Source organism: Nematolebias whitei, chromosome 5 (assembly GCF_014905685.2).
Source record: "Nematolebias whitei isolate Nwh7 chromosome 5, NemWhi1, whole genome shotgun sequence".
In the NCBI taxonomy this organism is placed as follows: domain Eukaryota; kingdom Metazoa; phylum Chordata; class Actinopteri; order Cyprinodontiformes; family Rivulidae; genus Nematolebias; species Nematolebias whitei.
The window spans coordinates 20210058-20227048 of record NC_056502.1 but is presented as its reverse complement, the minus strand read 5'-3'; the positions used below and the strand labels follow the sequence as shown (position 1 = coordinate 20227048).

The 16991-nt window shown below is 39.2% G+C and overlaps 1 protein-coding gene across 1 annotated transcript in view; it reads right to left on the bottom strand.

Annotated features, from left to right (window-relative positions):
• Window positions 1-16991, bottom strand: part of LOC119409445 (G patch domain-containing protein 8) — an 87378-nt gene that overhangs the window by 13986 nt on the left and 56401 nt on the right. Inside the window, exon 2 of the mRNA XM_037676332.1 lies at window positions 14323-14460. Within this exon, the coding sequence (XP_037532260.1) occupies window positions 14323-14460 (138 nt within the window). The remainder of the gene's footprint in view (window positions 1-14322; window positions 14461-16991) is intronic.

Sequence of the window (16991 nt, the reverse complement as noted above, 5' to 3'; positions counted from 1 at the left end):
GGAGATGGTTATGGATTTCAGAAGGAACAACACCCCCCCCCCCCCCACCCCCCCGAACATATCTGTGGTGGAAGTGGTCTCCAGCAGCTAGTACTTGGGTGTACACCTGAAAAACAACCTCAGCTGGGGCAACAACACCACCAGCCTGATCAAGAAAGCTCATCAGAGACTCTACTTCCTCAGGCGGCTGAGACGAGCTGGACTGGGAAGCTGTACTGGGAAGCTGGACTGGGAAGCTCAGTCCTCACCTCCTTCTACAGGTGTGCAGTGGAGAGCATCCTGTGCTCCAGCATCAACGTGTGGCATGGAGGCTGCACAGCTGCAGAAAGAAAAGCTTTGCAGAGAGTGGTGAAGGCTGCACAGAAAACTGTTGGAGTCAGCCTCCCCACCATCACAGACATCTATACCTCTAGATGCAGAAGAGGGCCACCTGCATCATGAAGGACGCCACTCACCCAGCACACACACTTTTTAACCCACTCCCCTCAGGCAGAAGGTTGTGGAGCATTAAGTGTAGAACCACTAGACTGAGGAACAGCTTCTACCCTGAAGCTGTTGGACTCATAAATCGCTAACCAGGATAATCACTGTGGGGAAAAAAATCACTGTAATGCCACTTTAATTGGTGATATGTGACTTATCTGTGCTGCTGATTATCTCATGCTGCTGATCTCACGCTGCTGATTATCTCATGCTGCTGTATTCATTTGTACCCATCTTCTCACCACAGACTCATGTGCGGGTTGCTGTTGTTAAGCTATATTGTTTTACATTATTTGTGTTTAATGTATATCAGATATTTTAGCGTACGGTTGGGCATTGTTTAACGTATATCTTAGTGTATATCTTAGATCCTTATATACTCTTTCTTTTTACACTTTACATGTATATTTTTGATATTTTTGAGAGTAACTGGGACCCTGAGTATATCATTTTGTTCCACCTCATGTACCACATTTGATGAGAACGACAATAAAATTGACTTGAACTTGAACTTATTCTACAGTATGATGCCAATAAAAGGAGAGTTTTCTGCATTTGTGATCAACTGGTGGCCCCTGGCCCACATCTGGCCTTTGATCTTGTTCCATTTGGCTGAGAAGTAGTAAATCATTAATAAATCCAGCACAGTAATCAATTTGCTCGCTCACAGCTCTTGATCAGGCCCAACTCAGACAGTAGAAAACCTGCCTTTGTGACCACTGAGGAGCTCAGTAAGGAGCTCAATTAAACGTGTTTTCTTTAATTTAGTCAAATGTGAGTAAAGATGGATTGTAGGAGACCTGGTTTGAGTACAGCCTTGGGTTTATTCATTTTATATACAGTATATCAATTTTTTTGCTAATCTTGCTTCTGAGGCTGTTTCCAGTTGGAGTTGTTGAAAGAATTGTTTCAGTGTTTGTGTCTATACCCTTTCAAAGTAAAGTAATCATGCAAATGTTTTTAATCATTTTTTGTTAGTTTGTTTGCAAAATACAGTATCTCTTGAATCATCAGACATATTTCAATAAACCTTTTACAAAGTTATTATTAGATGTAAAGCAACCGATCAACTTTTGGAGTCAGTCCAAATCAAGATGTGCATCACAGCTAATCAACCTCATCAAACACAAAAATTACTATAACGTGGTCATTTTTGCAAATATTGAGCTCAGATTCGGTCTCAAAGTAGCTAAGAGTAATTTCTAACACATACACAGAGCATTAACAGACTGCATGATACATTTGTTTAATTTTTTTCAATTCTTCCTTAAATGCTACTTTCATGAAATTGAACATTTACCATAATTGAAATATATTTGATCATACTTACAATGTTTATAAAATGATTTACTAAACTAAAAGATCTCCGTTAAAAAAAGAAGTTGAACACCTTAGAAAAATAAAAACAAAACATGCTTCATGTATTTATGGTCGCAGGAATTTAAATAACTAAATCAGATTAGTGATAAAAAAAAAAGATGTTTACACAAAGCCCAGATCTAGTGTGCTTATGAAAACTCCACCCTTTGACATTATTTTGTTGATAACCCCTGACTTCTATTTTATGATCCAGTTAGGTAGATTAGTTAGATTTTACCATCAGAGAGTATCAAAAATGTCCAAATCCACTTTTAGACTCTTAAGAACTAAAGCTGGAATCCAAAACACTTCTGTTTTGATCATTGAGGGGAAGGTTTAATCTATTCCATACCCGTAGAGAAGAAAATATGACATGCTTGTGTAAAACACGGCGTTACTGGATTTCCAGGGTTATCACGTAATGCGAAGGGCTTAAAATACACTCCTCACACTGTTCTTTCTGCATGTTGAATAAAAAATGCCAGAGGTTATCTAGTGATTTCCAATGTGATGCCAAGGGGTTTTGACAAACATCAGTGTGTGAGGTACTGGGAGCGCAACGAGGTTCAGTCTGTGACTGTTTGATTATGTCACGCTCAGGAACGCAAGAGCAAGAAAAGAACACTTTTAGAGTGTTTATGTTTTCAGGAAACTTCGAGATTCTTATCTGCATTATTGGGTAGGACAATTATTAAAGAAATAGCATTTCCTGCAAAAATACGGTGTGAATGCTTATTGCTGAAGAACTTTCTGGAAAACAGCTGAAATTAGCTAAAAATAAACATGCTGAAATATAGCTGAAATGGAAGAACAAGCCTAAGTTAGCAGAAGAAAGAAGAAATATCACATATTTGCTGAATTAGGCTTAAATAAGCAGAAATGAGCACAAAAATTAGTAAATTAACTTTAAAAAGTTGAAATCAACAACAACAACAACAAAAAAACTGCTGCTGAAAAGGCAGAAAAAAGCTTAAACTACCAGAAAGAAGTGGAAAGAGCAGAAATGAGCTAAAAATATGGTATTAGCTGAAAAAGCAAAAATTAGCATAAAATAGCTAAATAGTAGCTGACATAGCAGAAAAAGCTGAAACTAGCAGAACAAAGCTAAAGGGAGCATAACTAGCTAAAATTACACTGAAGAAGTTAATTAGGTTGAAAGTAACAGGAATCACCACAAAAAAACTTGCATTTATCTGAAAACAGCTGAAATTAGCTAAAATGGCAAAAAAACAAAACAAAAGGGTAGCTGAAAATGCAGAACAAGCTTAAATTAGCAGAAGAAAGCAGAAAGAACACGTTTGCCCAATTAGGCTGAAAGAAGAAGAAATGAGCACAAAAAAGTGGAAATTTTCTGAAAAAAGCTGAAATTAGTAAAAACAGCTGAAAAGCAGCTTAAAAGTGAAAGAAGCTGAAATTACAAGAAGGAAGTGGAGAGTGCACATTTTTGCTGAATTAGGCTGAAAAGGGAATTGGTGTAAAAAATGTGGAATTAGCTGAAAAAGCTAAAATTACTATAAAATAGTTAAATAGTAGCTAAAATAGTGGAAAAAGCTGAAACTAGCAGAAATAAGCTGAAAGGAGCACAACAAGCTGAAATTAGGAGAAAGAAAGAAGAAGCACGAAAATTTTGTAGTTAGCAGAACAAATCTGAAAGGAGCACAAAACAGCTGACAAAATAGCTAAAAGTAGCTGAAAGAAGCTGAAAAATGTTTAAATTTGCACAAGGAAGCTGAAAGAAGCTGAAGCAGAACAAAATGTGAAAAGAGCAGTAAAAGGTTGTAAACAGATTTAAAGATCTGAAGGATGTAAAATGAGCTCAATTCATTTTCTATGAGAAAAAAATGGCAGAAAAGGCTAAATATTTCAAAAAGCTAAAGTTGCACTAATACCAAAAGTTATAGCAGGATTGTTCGGAAAGAGCTGAACGTTTTGATGTATGATTTGTTGAAATAGTCTTAAAAACTGTGGGACGAGAAAGATGCCAAAAAATGCACACGAGATAAATGGATCACAATAGTGTGAATGCTTCATAAACATTCACACAATTAGCTCAGGTGAATTCACATGTGTGTGTTTATGTGGATCTATGTCTATAGCCATGGGTGTATGAGTGCTTCCAGGGAAACAACGATTCATGCCTCTCACTCCAGTTTCCTTTTTTGTCATACTTTAATCCAGTTTTTATCCATGCTTGGCAGGTGTGTGTGTGTGTGTGTTTGTGTGTGTGTGCAAAGTTGTTATGCATCTTATTGTCTCAGTCTGAAGGGTAAGAAGAGGACTCATGAGATTGAGAATAGAAGCATCATCGTGCACCTTCATCTCTCCCATCTCTTCTTCGTGCTTTTCATCGTATTTTGGCTTCTTCAGTGTGAAATCCGCCCCATGTTTTATGGACTTAGAGTTAGCTGTTTACATACTTGTGAATTGAATCTCTTAGCATCATTTGCAACAGGATTACACCTCACATGATTTCAGAGCGCGTTACGCTATTATCCACCCATACAATATGTATCACACACACATACTGCTCATCAGATTAGCGCCTTAGACTTCAGATTTATTTATATACTCGCTCATTTTCACACCCGGATCTCGAGCAGGAGCTGACAGTCGTCGGGTTAATCTCAGCTGAGTCTTACACAAGCTGGTGTCTTTTTACATTATCGAGCGATGCTTAACAACCCACTCTCATCTCACTGAAGATAGCTGAAGGAACGCGCCACTGGAACGGAGGGTTTGGATCTCCAAAACAAACACATCTCAGATGCTCGAGCGGAGCAGATGTTTGCCGTCACAAGCGTGTGTGGGAAGCTTTTGATGGCAAACTTATTCGATGGGTGATATTAATCATCTTCAAGCACAGAGGCGTGCTTAATGAACTACTATGATTAGGAAAGGCAAACTATGATCGACAAAAATATACGAGGGCGAGCACATCCTGCTCAAATGTGCCAGGTTATTGTTCTCTGTTCAAAGAGGCCCCACTGCATGCAAACCTGTAGCTATATTTAGAGCCAAACAAAGTGTTGTGCACGGAATTATTTTCTCTGAACACACAGGAAAAAATGTTTTTCCCCCCCTTCTCAAAATCGTCTTATCTTCAAAGATATTGTATCCCAAATGGCAGGAAGTGATATCATGTCTGGTCTCCAGCTTGTCAGTCTTGCTATAAGCCATGCAGCTCAATGAGTTGGTCAAAGCAAAGATCGATAATCTGCTTTAGGATTTGTGGAGGAGTCCTCAGGGTGAGGCGCCTATGGATGAGTCAGGGTTGATTGAAACACCCTGGAGCATTAGAGTGAGGTATAATGCGTTCTTAGGTAGCATGTGAAGGGACGAGCTGATCGACTGAATACACTTTTATTTCCCCCGAATAAGTTTGAATTGTAGGGAGCGATTTTTATAATCAGCCTTCAGATGCCTTTATCAATGACAAAAAAAAAAAAGAGGATGCAATTAGCGTCAATTCTCCAAAGCCAATACTCCTGCAGGGAGATTGTCTTCAGCTAAAATTTCATCTGTTGTCTGCTCTCCAGGCGTACGTGCTTGTATTTCCGTATGTGTGTGCGTGTGTGTTCCCCCAGTGCCACTGGCTACTGTCAGCTCGGCGCCTCATGCAGCTCGTTTCATGTGCCTGCTGCTGGCGAAAACAAAGCATTAACATTGGCCTGGAGTTGCTTCAGTTCATTTTCAAAGAACAATGACTGAGGAGGAACGGCCTTGTTCCATGTTTATTTCATGATGCGCGGTGTGGGCGTTCAGAAGTGGGAAGCGGTTTGGCTCGGCTTAGAGATCGCCTGCGTTTTGAGGACTAGTGTATGCGGGTGAGTACACGTCTGAATGTTTGTACATTTAGGTGTACGTCTCGCTACGACAGCAGATAGCTTTAGGAGAATGACTTATCAGCAGAACCTTCAGTATGTTGGTCCAGAGTGAAGGATGTATGTGGAAGTGGATGTGAAAACAGGGGAAAACCTGCTGCCGGGGCTTCTCCTCTAATGCTCCACTGACTTTTTCCTGTCCAAACTGCAATGACAGAATTATGTTTTAGCTATGACTAACAGCTTCATGGTTTATTTGGTGCTGAATATTTATTTGTTTTTGTTTGTTCTTTCATCCCAAGAAAGTACAAACTGAAGAAAAAAAGAGAAATATAAAAGCATTCTTATGTACCAGATACATACAAATCAGTTGCTGTAAACTTTAAGCAAGAGAGTGAAGAAAAAGAAAAAATATAAGATATAAATGTCAGACTTGGTTATATAAAATTTTATATATACATATATATATATATATATATATATATACATATATATATATATTAGATTTGCTGGATTTTAGTTATTTTACTGAATAAAACTCGATGCTTCTATTTGTTTGTGTATTTGGATAGTTATCTTTTTGTTTATTTGCAGGAACTTACAAAAACTATCCAGGCTCTTATCATGGGAGTTGGTGGAGAGGTGGGTTATTGTCAGGGGACGAGCCCAGTGGAAGTCAGCACATTAACAAAAGAGTTCCTATATATTCAAGTGGGGTTGTGAAAAGGTTATGAACAATAATGTTACTTGTTGTAGATAGCTTTTTGAATGACTGCAGTTTCTTGAAATTGCTATAAATTCAGACCAGAAGGATGAGCTATCATGGTCCTGTTTGCGTCATTGTGTCACGATCTGCTGCTGCTGATCTTCAGCTCTCACTGGAGTGGTATCCAGCTGAGAGAGAAGCAGCTGGGCTGAGGATCAGCACCTCCAAATTTGAGGTCATGGTTCCCAGTTGAAAAAGGATTACCCTTTCCAGGTTGGGAAGAAAGTTCTGCCTCAGGTGGAGGAGTTCATGTATCACATCGAGTGGAGCCAGTTGAGGTGGTTTGGACATCTGGTAAGGATGCCACCTGGATGCCTTTCTAAGGAGATTTTCAGGGCATGTCCAACTGGGAGGAGACATGCTGGAGACTATGTTTTTCAGCTGGCTTGGGAACCCTTTAGAATCTTCCCAAAAGAACTAGAAGAGGTGGCTGTGGAAAGAGATATCTGGACCTCTGTGCTCAAGCTGCTGCCCCCACGACCCGACTCCAAAACAATGAGAAGAGGATGAGTGATGGATAATGAGCTTATGGCTCGTCAAAGCAGTCAAGATCAAAGTGGATTGCTGCCACCCTAAAACAATTACCTTGTGGTTCATTCAAACGCCTGTTAATAAACCTTCACATAAATGTGAACTTTGCATTACTTGGTAATTTCCATAGAAAGCTACAGCTGTTTGAAATCACAGCCAGCAGCAGCACTTAGCTGTAGGACTTTTGATGCAAACTAGGGGACTATTTGCAGGAAGAACATGACATATCTCTCAGAAAAACAAGTTAGTGCAAATTTTACTGCGGTAATAAAATTTATAAAACAGCATTCACAGAAGCAATTTAGAAAAGTTGTGATTAAAGTTGTTTTAGGACAGCAGCAATCCTTGTTGGTCTGAGCCTTGCACAGACTAGCTTGAGACCAGCTATTGTATGTTGTGTGGTCTGAGACAATGGCCTTGACAAAAAGACAGGAGAAAGAACTGGAAGTGGCAGAAATGAAGTTGAGGTTCTCCTTAGGAGTGACAAGGATGGATAAGATTAGGAATGAGATCATCAGAGGTACAGCACAGGTTGAACAACTGGGAGATAAAGTTAGAGAGACCAGACTGAGATGGTTTGGACATGTCCAGAGGAGGGACAGTGGATATATTGGTAGAAGGATGTTTGAAATGCAGCTGCCAGGAAAAAGACAAAGAGGAGATATATGGATGCAGTTAGAGAGGACATGGAGGTAGTTGAAGTGAGGACAGAGGATGCAGAGGACAGAGTGAGATGGAGGAGGATGACTCACTGTGGCGGCCCCTGAAGAGGGAAAAGCCAAAAGAAGAAGAAGAAGACGATGATGAAGAAGAAGAATCAGTCAAAATTAAACTTGATTTCTCTTAACTGAAGTTATTTAAGAAACTGTCTACCACAGGTAAAATAATGTTTGTTCATAATCTTTCCATAAAATCCTACATTTATGCATATGAACGGTCTCTTCAACTATTGTACCACAATCAAAAAGGTAAAGTCAAAAATGTCCACCTCCCAAAAAAAAAACAAAAACAAAAAACTATAGAAGCACAAAAATAATTTTCACAATTCTAAATTTCCTGATTCAAGGTCAGCTTTCTAAAGATGGGAACAATAAAATGTTGACCCTTTTTGCAATTTCCATACTTGAAAATTAATCAGAAATGAGCACAAATAATAAAAACATTTCAATTCATTTGGGCTTTTTATTACTCTTACAAAACTAATAGAATATTAGATAATTATTGTTAAATCTGCCAGACAAAAATTTGAGACACATTTAAAGAAAATCCTTGACATTTTTCAAAGAAAATGAAATAAATTCCTAAAAGGCTCTCTAAAGAAACAGATTGCTGTTTTATTTTATAAGCAAAGGATTTTTTTTTGTCCTTTTATAACCCGGAAAGCTAAAAAGTCAATGAATGTCAGCGTCTCGTGCCAAGCTTAACTGTCCGTCCATTATTCTTTTTTAAATGTTTTTTTTTTAAGTCAATCAAGTTCTCATTAAAAGCAATTAATTATTTCATAAAATTCTGTCCGGTATAAGCCTCCTAACAATGAATCCTGACTGGTTCTGTTGTGGTTTATAGGTTTTTCTTTTAATGTAGTCATTTCCTGTTTGGTTGTCTCCTGCTTCATTAGATTTAAAGTAGTTTTGATTATATTGTCTTCTACTTTTAAAAAATTTAAATTTAGACGTCTTCACGGAGACACAGAGGCCGCACAGAAGTCTGTTGGAGTCAGCCTCCCCACCATCACAGACATCTACACTTTCAGATGCAGGAAGAAGGTCACCTGCATCATGAAGGACCCCACTCACCCAGCACACACACTTTTTGCCCTGCTCCCCTCAGGCAGGAGGGTGAGGAGCATTAAGTGTAGAACCAGTAGACTGAGGAACAGCTTCTACCCTGAAGCTGTTAGACTCATGAATATCTAACCAGGATAATCACTGTGAAAAAACAAACAAACATTGTAATGCAACTTTGATTGTTAATATGTGCTGCTGATTATCCAAGCTGCTGATCTCATGCTGCTGATTATTTCATGCTGCTGTGTTCATTCAGTCATACTCATCCACCCACAGACTTATGTTTGTGCTGCTGTTGTTTGGTGCATTGTTTTGCATTATTAGTGACTGGTGAATGTCTTAGATCTTTTAGCATCGTTTAGCGTGTATCTTAGTTCATATCTTAGAGCCTTTTTTACTGTTTCTTTTTACACTTTATATTTTGGCTATTGTTGGGTGTAGCTGGGACACTGTGTACACAATTTTGTTCCACCTCATGTACCACATGCGAATGACAATAAAGAACCTTTATTTGACTTGACTTCAATTGTCCCTGATTCCAGTTCTACACACTCATTTTATTCAGCACACCTGTTTTCACTCAGCAATCACTCTTTCCAGTACAGTTTTGGTTTTAAAGTTCAGCCTGCTGACATATGGGTCCATCCACCCTAAACATCAGGTATCTACAAAAATCTATTTCTTTGTATTTAAAGTGTCTGTAAAATTCTGTGCTATCTATGTATTTTTACATTTGTATTTTTATTGTTAATAATTACAATACAGTTTTCATAGCAAAACCCCTGCTATTTAGAAGTAATCTAACAAATTTGACTAAGACTGATTAGAAAAAATTGAGCTAATAGTATATGGGCTTGGAACTGTAGGCAAACAAAGAAAACAAAATTTATCTATTTGTATGTAGCTTAAACTGCAGACACAACTTAAAAATAAAACATATTGTCTTTTTCTTTAGACATGTTGAGTGCAATCAAACTATAATATACAATCACTTTTTCTCATTCAACCATTATTTAGACAGATAAGTCACATTGAGCCTAGCAGACTCATTTACAAGTGAGATCTGTTTAGACAGACAAAAAGTAATGAAACTGGACAACATGTAGGAATTGGAGGCGAAAAAATTCCATCAGACTCTTTCTTCTTGGCTGAGAAGAAAAACTCTGATATTAAAAAACCCCTCGCACAAACAAGCACATAGTGACGTAGACATTCTGCAGAGGGGGGGAGACGACGAGAGCGGTGAGCAATGTTCATAGACGCTCTCGAGGGCACTGTAAGAGTTCTGATAAGGATGTAATAATCAGCCAGTGTCCTCCGGTGATATCCGTAAACATTCTCGAGGTATGTCTTGGAATGGCCAAGAATAACTTCTATGAGAATCCAAGAGTTCTGAAATTATGACACAATGTTTATTCAGCTAGTTTCTTCTGGTTATCAGGTGGAAATTCCTCAGGGAGGGGGTGGTGAGTGTCAGATCACATGTTCTCCAGGTGAATTCAGATAAGATGACCTTCAAGGCCAGCCAAGGGAGACAAATTCAGATAAACACACAGTTGTTTTGGGGACAGACAGAACTTAATGACATCTACCTTGAGTTTGTGTTGGTCCACTCGGTTCTGAAATGGCCAAATTACATGGCCACACCGATGGAACGTGACTGAGCAAAATTCCCGAGATCTGATCCATTCTGCCCAAAGCATTTGGGTCTGGGTACTCGAGGCACGAACCAAGCCATCATAAAGGCAAGCAGCTTGATCGGGTCCAAATTTGCTGCTGACAACTTCCTTGATTGTTGATCACCTCAGCAAACAGCCAAATCCAAAAAGCAGGAACCAGTTATCGTAAATTCAATTAAATATGCATCCTTAAAATCCACAAATGGCAGAAGAGATAGACACATCATCACGTCTTCCATGTCGATGAGATACCCAGCTGCATGTATGCCAACAGGACAAATCGGCCCGCCTAAAGCCTGTCTTCTCTTTGAAGAAATGTTATCAATTGTGTGGAGGGACCAACTGATCAAAACATGTCCATAATTGTGGTTCAGAAGATATGCAAGAGAGGCTCAGAAGCAGTTTCACAGACAAACAGAGCAGCAAAGCAAATCGGAGAGGGAGGGGAAGGGAAAAGCATCCAATCTCAGCAAGAGCAAGTGGTGGAAGGCACTCTATCATGAATTGTCATTCTGTGTCTATAATCTCAGCAGAAGAAATTTAAAACAATTGTCAAGCCCTAAGTAGAGTTTTGGTCCATTTTCTAAAAATCTTCTAAGAGGTTATTTGTCAGTGGTGGTTGCTCCATAGGAGCAGGTGGGGCAGAGCCTCAATTAAAATAACTATTAGCCCCACAAAGTAGTCCCCCCTTATAAATAATGTAAATTACTTATTTACTGAGCTTGCTGTGTATTGGTTTGTTCTGTGTTGTTCAACTGTTTAGACAATTTTAAGTGGAGTTTAAAATTATTTTTTAGGGATTCTTCCTCAGTTATTTACTTAGCGTTGTGGGGCAGTGCCATTCAACGACCTGCATTCGTCAAGCAAATCCGAATGTGCGGCCAGTGAACTGAACTGGCAGGTCCAATAGTTTAATTTGGGACGTCTGATTTTATGCCCTGTAGACATATTCAGCTAGTATTAGCTCGTTGATACACTTCTACCTAGACCTGATGTGAGCTCAAACCCAGGATTAGCTGCACTGAAGCCTGCTGAGACCAACAGTGGAGATATTCTGTTTAAATCTGTTTGGAGCAGACAGAGGGGACCAGAACAGAAAACTGAGAACAGAGGAAAGTTAAACAGGAAATTTTAATCACATGGTAGAACATTATTTAAACATTATTTATTTGAGCGTGCATCAAGATACTATTTAAACAGTTCTGTGACTCCTGTGGGTGTGGCTGTGGTGGATCAGTGGTTGAAGCAGTGGTCTGGTAACTGAGTGTTTTTGGGTTCAATCACCACTTGAACCTTCTATTGGATTCAACGATAATATACTGTATTATCATCATTGTTCACTTTTAAATTATCTTAGAGTTACTTCATAAAACTTGTTTTTCCCAATTAACTGTTTTAATCTGCAAGATTATTTTGGAATTATTGTTTTAAATCAAACTAGAAATCCAATTCAGAAAACTGTGCTACTGTCGGCTGGGTGTGGGAGGCATTCGTTTCTCTGATTGATTAGACAGGACTATTTTTCACGAGACAACCTCAACCCAAGGGGGAGATAAAAGGCAAATCTTTGTAGACACACACACACACACGCACACACATGCACGCACACACACACACGCATGCACTCACAAACACACACGCATGCACTCACACACACACACCAACCAATAAATTAAATACTAAGCAACATATATCTGTTGTTTATTCACAGAAAATGTAACGTAATTTGTAAAAATTTGTGTGGTTAGTTATTTAGAAAATGAATGTCCACCCCACTAATATTTTTGCTCAGGAGCCTCCATTGTTATTTGTCAAACGTGAAGACTGGACTTGAGACAAAAGTTTTAAAGGAAAAGTCAAGTGGTAGTTTTCTGGAAACATGCGGACAATTTAAAAACTCAACACTGTCCACTCTGTCCTGGGTTTGGATTGTCCCTTAGTGACAGTTATGTTAAATGGACTGTACTTATATAGCACCTTTCTATCTTATATGCAAAGCTCTTTACACCACAATCTGTGCCCTCGTTTAACTATTCATACAGCACTCTACTATATCCAGGGCCGGATTTAGGAGGATGGGGGCCCCTGGGCTGGAGTCAGGATGGGGGCCCCTGGGATGGAGTCAATACTGTATATATATATATATATATATATATATATATATATATATATATATATATATATATATATATAGACCAAGGTTTTTACAGAGAACATCTTGAAAAATATGAAGAATAAAATACAGATTTCCATTTATTAATGACACTTCTGCATTCATCTTATCTGGAGGAACTAGAACCACAAACACTGTTGTCTGCCATTGTAAAATAATATTCCCTGACGCTCCTCCCCAATGCGTAAGATGCGTCAAAAGTGGACCAATAACAAGCAAGCATTCAAGATGGACGTTTTCCAGAACAAATTGGAACATTTTTCATCGGTGCTGTCAAAATCATCATAGTCATTGATTAAATTCTGACACTATCCATTCACAAAAACATAAAACATCCTTCGGGGCCCCTGAAATGCCGGGGCCACGGGCTGCAGCCCCTGTAAGCCCCTGCTAAAATCCGGCCCAGACTATATCTATACAAAGCCTAATCAGTGCCTTAGATCACATTCATACACCCATCGAAGGAAATGATGGGGTTCAGTGTCTTGCCCAGGGACTCTTGGGCATGTGACTGCTGGCGGAATTGAACCCCCAACTCTTGCATTGGAAGACGACTGCAGCATTGTTACAACAAAAAACTCCTTGAAGGAATCCAAATCCCCAGCAGTCTTGCATGTCTGAAGCAAAGATTCTGCTTGACCTGTTAGTGCCTGAAGTGTGTGTTTGGGATGACTCTCAGCTACTACCACACCAAGTTTTAGCACAGTATCTGTAAAGCTTGCAGAGGTAAAGACATTTTGGCTTTTGTGACGGTCGATTAGCTGTGACCGCCATCTTGAAAAGGATTCTTATATTTGTTCACTTGAATATGTCTCTCCACTTTTACTAAAGTTTTACTAACCAACATTCAAATAAACATACGCACAGACGCAGTTACAATTAGGTCCACCTGCCAATAAAACCACGTACAAACAGAGTTTAAAGCAATAGTTGCTATCTTTAGAATATATTTAGCAGGTATTTCCATTTATTTTTCAAGAAGACAATGTCAAAGCACATTCTGCAGACATTACAAATCCGTTGCTGAAGGAGAAGATGATATGAGTACCTGACTGGCCTTCCTGCAGTCATGACCTCTCTGCTGCAGAGAATGTGGGGAGAATTTTAAAACAACAAAAAGGCAAGAAGAATATTGAACCTGTAGTTTTCAGTGTTTTCGAATATGTTTTTGAAGTCCACTTTTCCTGTTTGAGATCTTATACTCTGTAGTATTGTAAAGTTGGGGTAGAAATTATTTTAATGAAAAAAAAAAAAAAAAGAATAAACATTTTATTTGAAAACAGAACGCAGATTTAGTAAAAATTGAACATTTTATTGTTTTGCTCTATTCATATATGTATTTTCTTTTGGTTTTGCTTTTATATTTAAAAAAAATCTAATTTTAAAAGATAATACTGGATCACTCAAATATTCTTAATTTTATTTAGCTTTGATAAAGTTCACATTGTAAACTTTGGACCTACATACATGTGTGCACTACTTTGTTTTCAGGTGTTCTGCATGTGTGTGCGCATGACAAAGGCGATATAGATGTCACACTCCTCCCGTTGTGGGAAAAAACTGAACCGACTGGGTAGACTGACACAGTAATATGGAGCAGCTTTCCATCAGCACACAAAATACTCTAGTAACACTTCCGAAATTCATAACATCAAATCAAAAGCGATACCCGTTTGTGCATCTCTCTGTGTGTGTGTGTGTGTTTCAGGTGTATCTTCTATACCTGTTTGTGTGCATGGTCGTAGGAGTTGATGTGGTTGTCAAACTCCTGGTGTCTCAGGTACTGCTTGTCACACAGCTCACAGTAGAAAAGAGACTTCAGATCCTCTGCTGAGCAACCTAAAGCCCTTTCTGTGCATTCCTGGAGGAGGAGAGAGAAAAGATGGAGAGAGAATGAATGGAGGGATTGGAGAAGAAAATCCTGAGAAAGAGAGTGGAGATAGAGGCATAAACGAAAAGGGTTAGAGGAGGCAGGTTGTGGGGGGGTGAAGCGGCTGGAGGGACTGTTAGCCATTTAAAGCAAATCTGCATCCTGGAGACATCAGCTATAATAGCCTCTGCGTGTGCTCTGCATAAAACTCTTAAACGACATCCTATTAAAGCGAGTTGCCTTCTGCTGGAGGGTGGACGGAACCACTGAAGCCTTGTGCTCACGGCAGCCTGAGCTCGGAGACACATTTACCCCCGCCTCAATAATATTAAAGCCATGTGTGTCAGTGCAGTGGCAAATAAGGTGAAGAAGAAATGGCAAGTGATAGACAGGAGACGCGTACAACTAAATTGCACAATTTAGACTTTTTGTGCACCGGTACAAATTGTGCATGGGGAAAGAGAAGTTAAAATATAAAGGTACATAAATCGCACGAGGACAGGCAAATGCGCATGCACTGTGCAAATGGCACCAAGACCTGAGGGAATAAATTGCCTGTCTGCATGCTCACATCAGAAGCTCGTTTTTTTTTTTTTTTTGGAAGTCCAGAAACTTGCACAGTGTTGTATACAATAGATGTGCGCTCTTGCTTGTATATGTGTGAACGTGTGCGTATGTGTGTGTGTGCATTCATGCCATGCTCTGCTTCAGAATGTAATTTCCCTCAGGCTAGGGGCTGCCAATAAACACTATTGAATTCTGTTCTACACTGACATGATGGGAATTTAATTTGAGGTTGTCACTTCTTTCTCTCATTCTACCCTTCTTTCTTTCTTTCCTTTCCTCTGTCCTTCTCCTCCGCCTCTCATGACTTGATTCTGTGCTGTCCCAGACCTTCCCTTTTTGTTGTTACACCCCCCTTTTCACTCTATTACTTTCTCTCTTACTTTATCTCCAATTTTATTTCCTCTATTTGCACTTTTCTTTCCTCCCGGACTATTTTCTCCCCACCCCTCCTGTTAAGTCCTGTTTTTTTTTTTTTTTTTAGAAACAGTGACTTTTTGGCCTCAATTGGCCTCAGTAAAACAGTACGCCTGCAAACAAGAACAGAAGTGAAGAGGAAAAGAGCAGTGCTATCAGATTGCAGGCATGAGGAGGAAATGACCCTTGCCTTGCAAACATCAGTACACACATCAGCACTTTCCCTGCAAGAGTAATAATCATTATCGGCAGCCACTTGTTAAATGCTAAAGCTCCATCCTGGGTGATGTTTTAACTGAACACACACATAATTAGAAAGCCATTGTCTTTCCTGGTCCATCCGTAGGTAGGTGGCTTGTGCACACAATGGGTGAAAATGAGGGGAGGCTGAAGAAAAGCCTGATGGGGCTCTCCTGGACTAAAATCAACCGAGATGGAACTGATATATATCGATTGTGTGACTCCTCGAGTGTGTGCGCCTCCATATCGATCCATCCTGCAAGCTCAAGTCACTTCCAGGAAATGATCCAATCACAGAGAGGTCCCTCCGTTTGAGTTATATGGAGGTGAGGTGATTGAGATAATGAATGCGGCGTGCTTGTCAAGATTAGAGCAGAATTGTGTGGGCACGTGTTTTTTTTTTGTATGTACACATTTCTGTACGCTCACCTCAGGCTAACACTTTCCTCTCAATTCTCTGCCTTCTGTCAGGATAATCGCTTTCAACAATGAAAATCAGAGAGGATACGTAGAAAGAAAAAAAGGAAAAGAAAGTGTGAACACACCAAAGCAGTAATGTCAGTGAGCTCAAGAGCTATTTGTTTGTGACAGAGGCAACCCGAGAAGTCATTCTTCAGTTAGGAACTGAAATCAAACACGAGAACTTTAATTGGCTCGGAGTATTCACGCATTGTATGATTTCTCCCCCCTGACCCCGTGTGCCAACATCTGTAAACTCACAGGAATCCACTTTGAGCGTCCCAACACACAGCCCTACATGCACAGCGACAGACTGTCAGCCTGAAACACCAGAGCCAAATTAATCTAGACCTCAGTTTAAGTCGCCAGCTCAGTTCTGTTTGTCGAGTAATTACATCTGATGCATTCGAAGGTCTGCAAAGACAAACACTGTTGCTTGTTTTGGTGATGACTTGCAAATACAGTAATACTTTATTTTTCATGCTTATAATTACAGTTCTAATTACCTGTTTGTGGAAGAAATTCTATTTTTTATTTCTAAAAAATATGCGTTATTGATCATACCTAACTACTGTGACTAGTTAGAGTAATAATTAATAATAATTAGTTTGTAATAATTTGTAATAATCAGTTTAGGATGATAAGTAAAAAGTAGTTTGAGCTTTGCTGGGAATGAACTGGTCAGTCAGCGTTGGTGAAGATGCATCGTAAAATAAAGACTCATTAGTAAATTACTGTCTAAATGTTTGAAGCATTTTTTTTTCTATCCTGATGCATGCTCAATAATCCAGGTAGAAAAATGTAAAAAAGTTAAATCTGGTCCTCTGGACATTCAAAAAAAC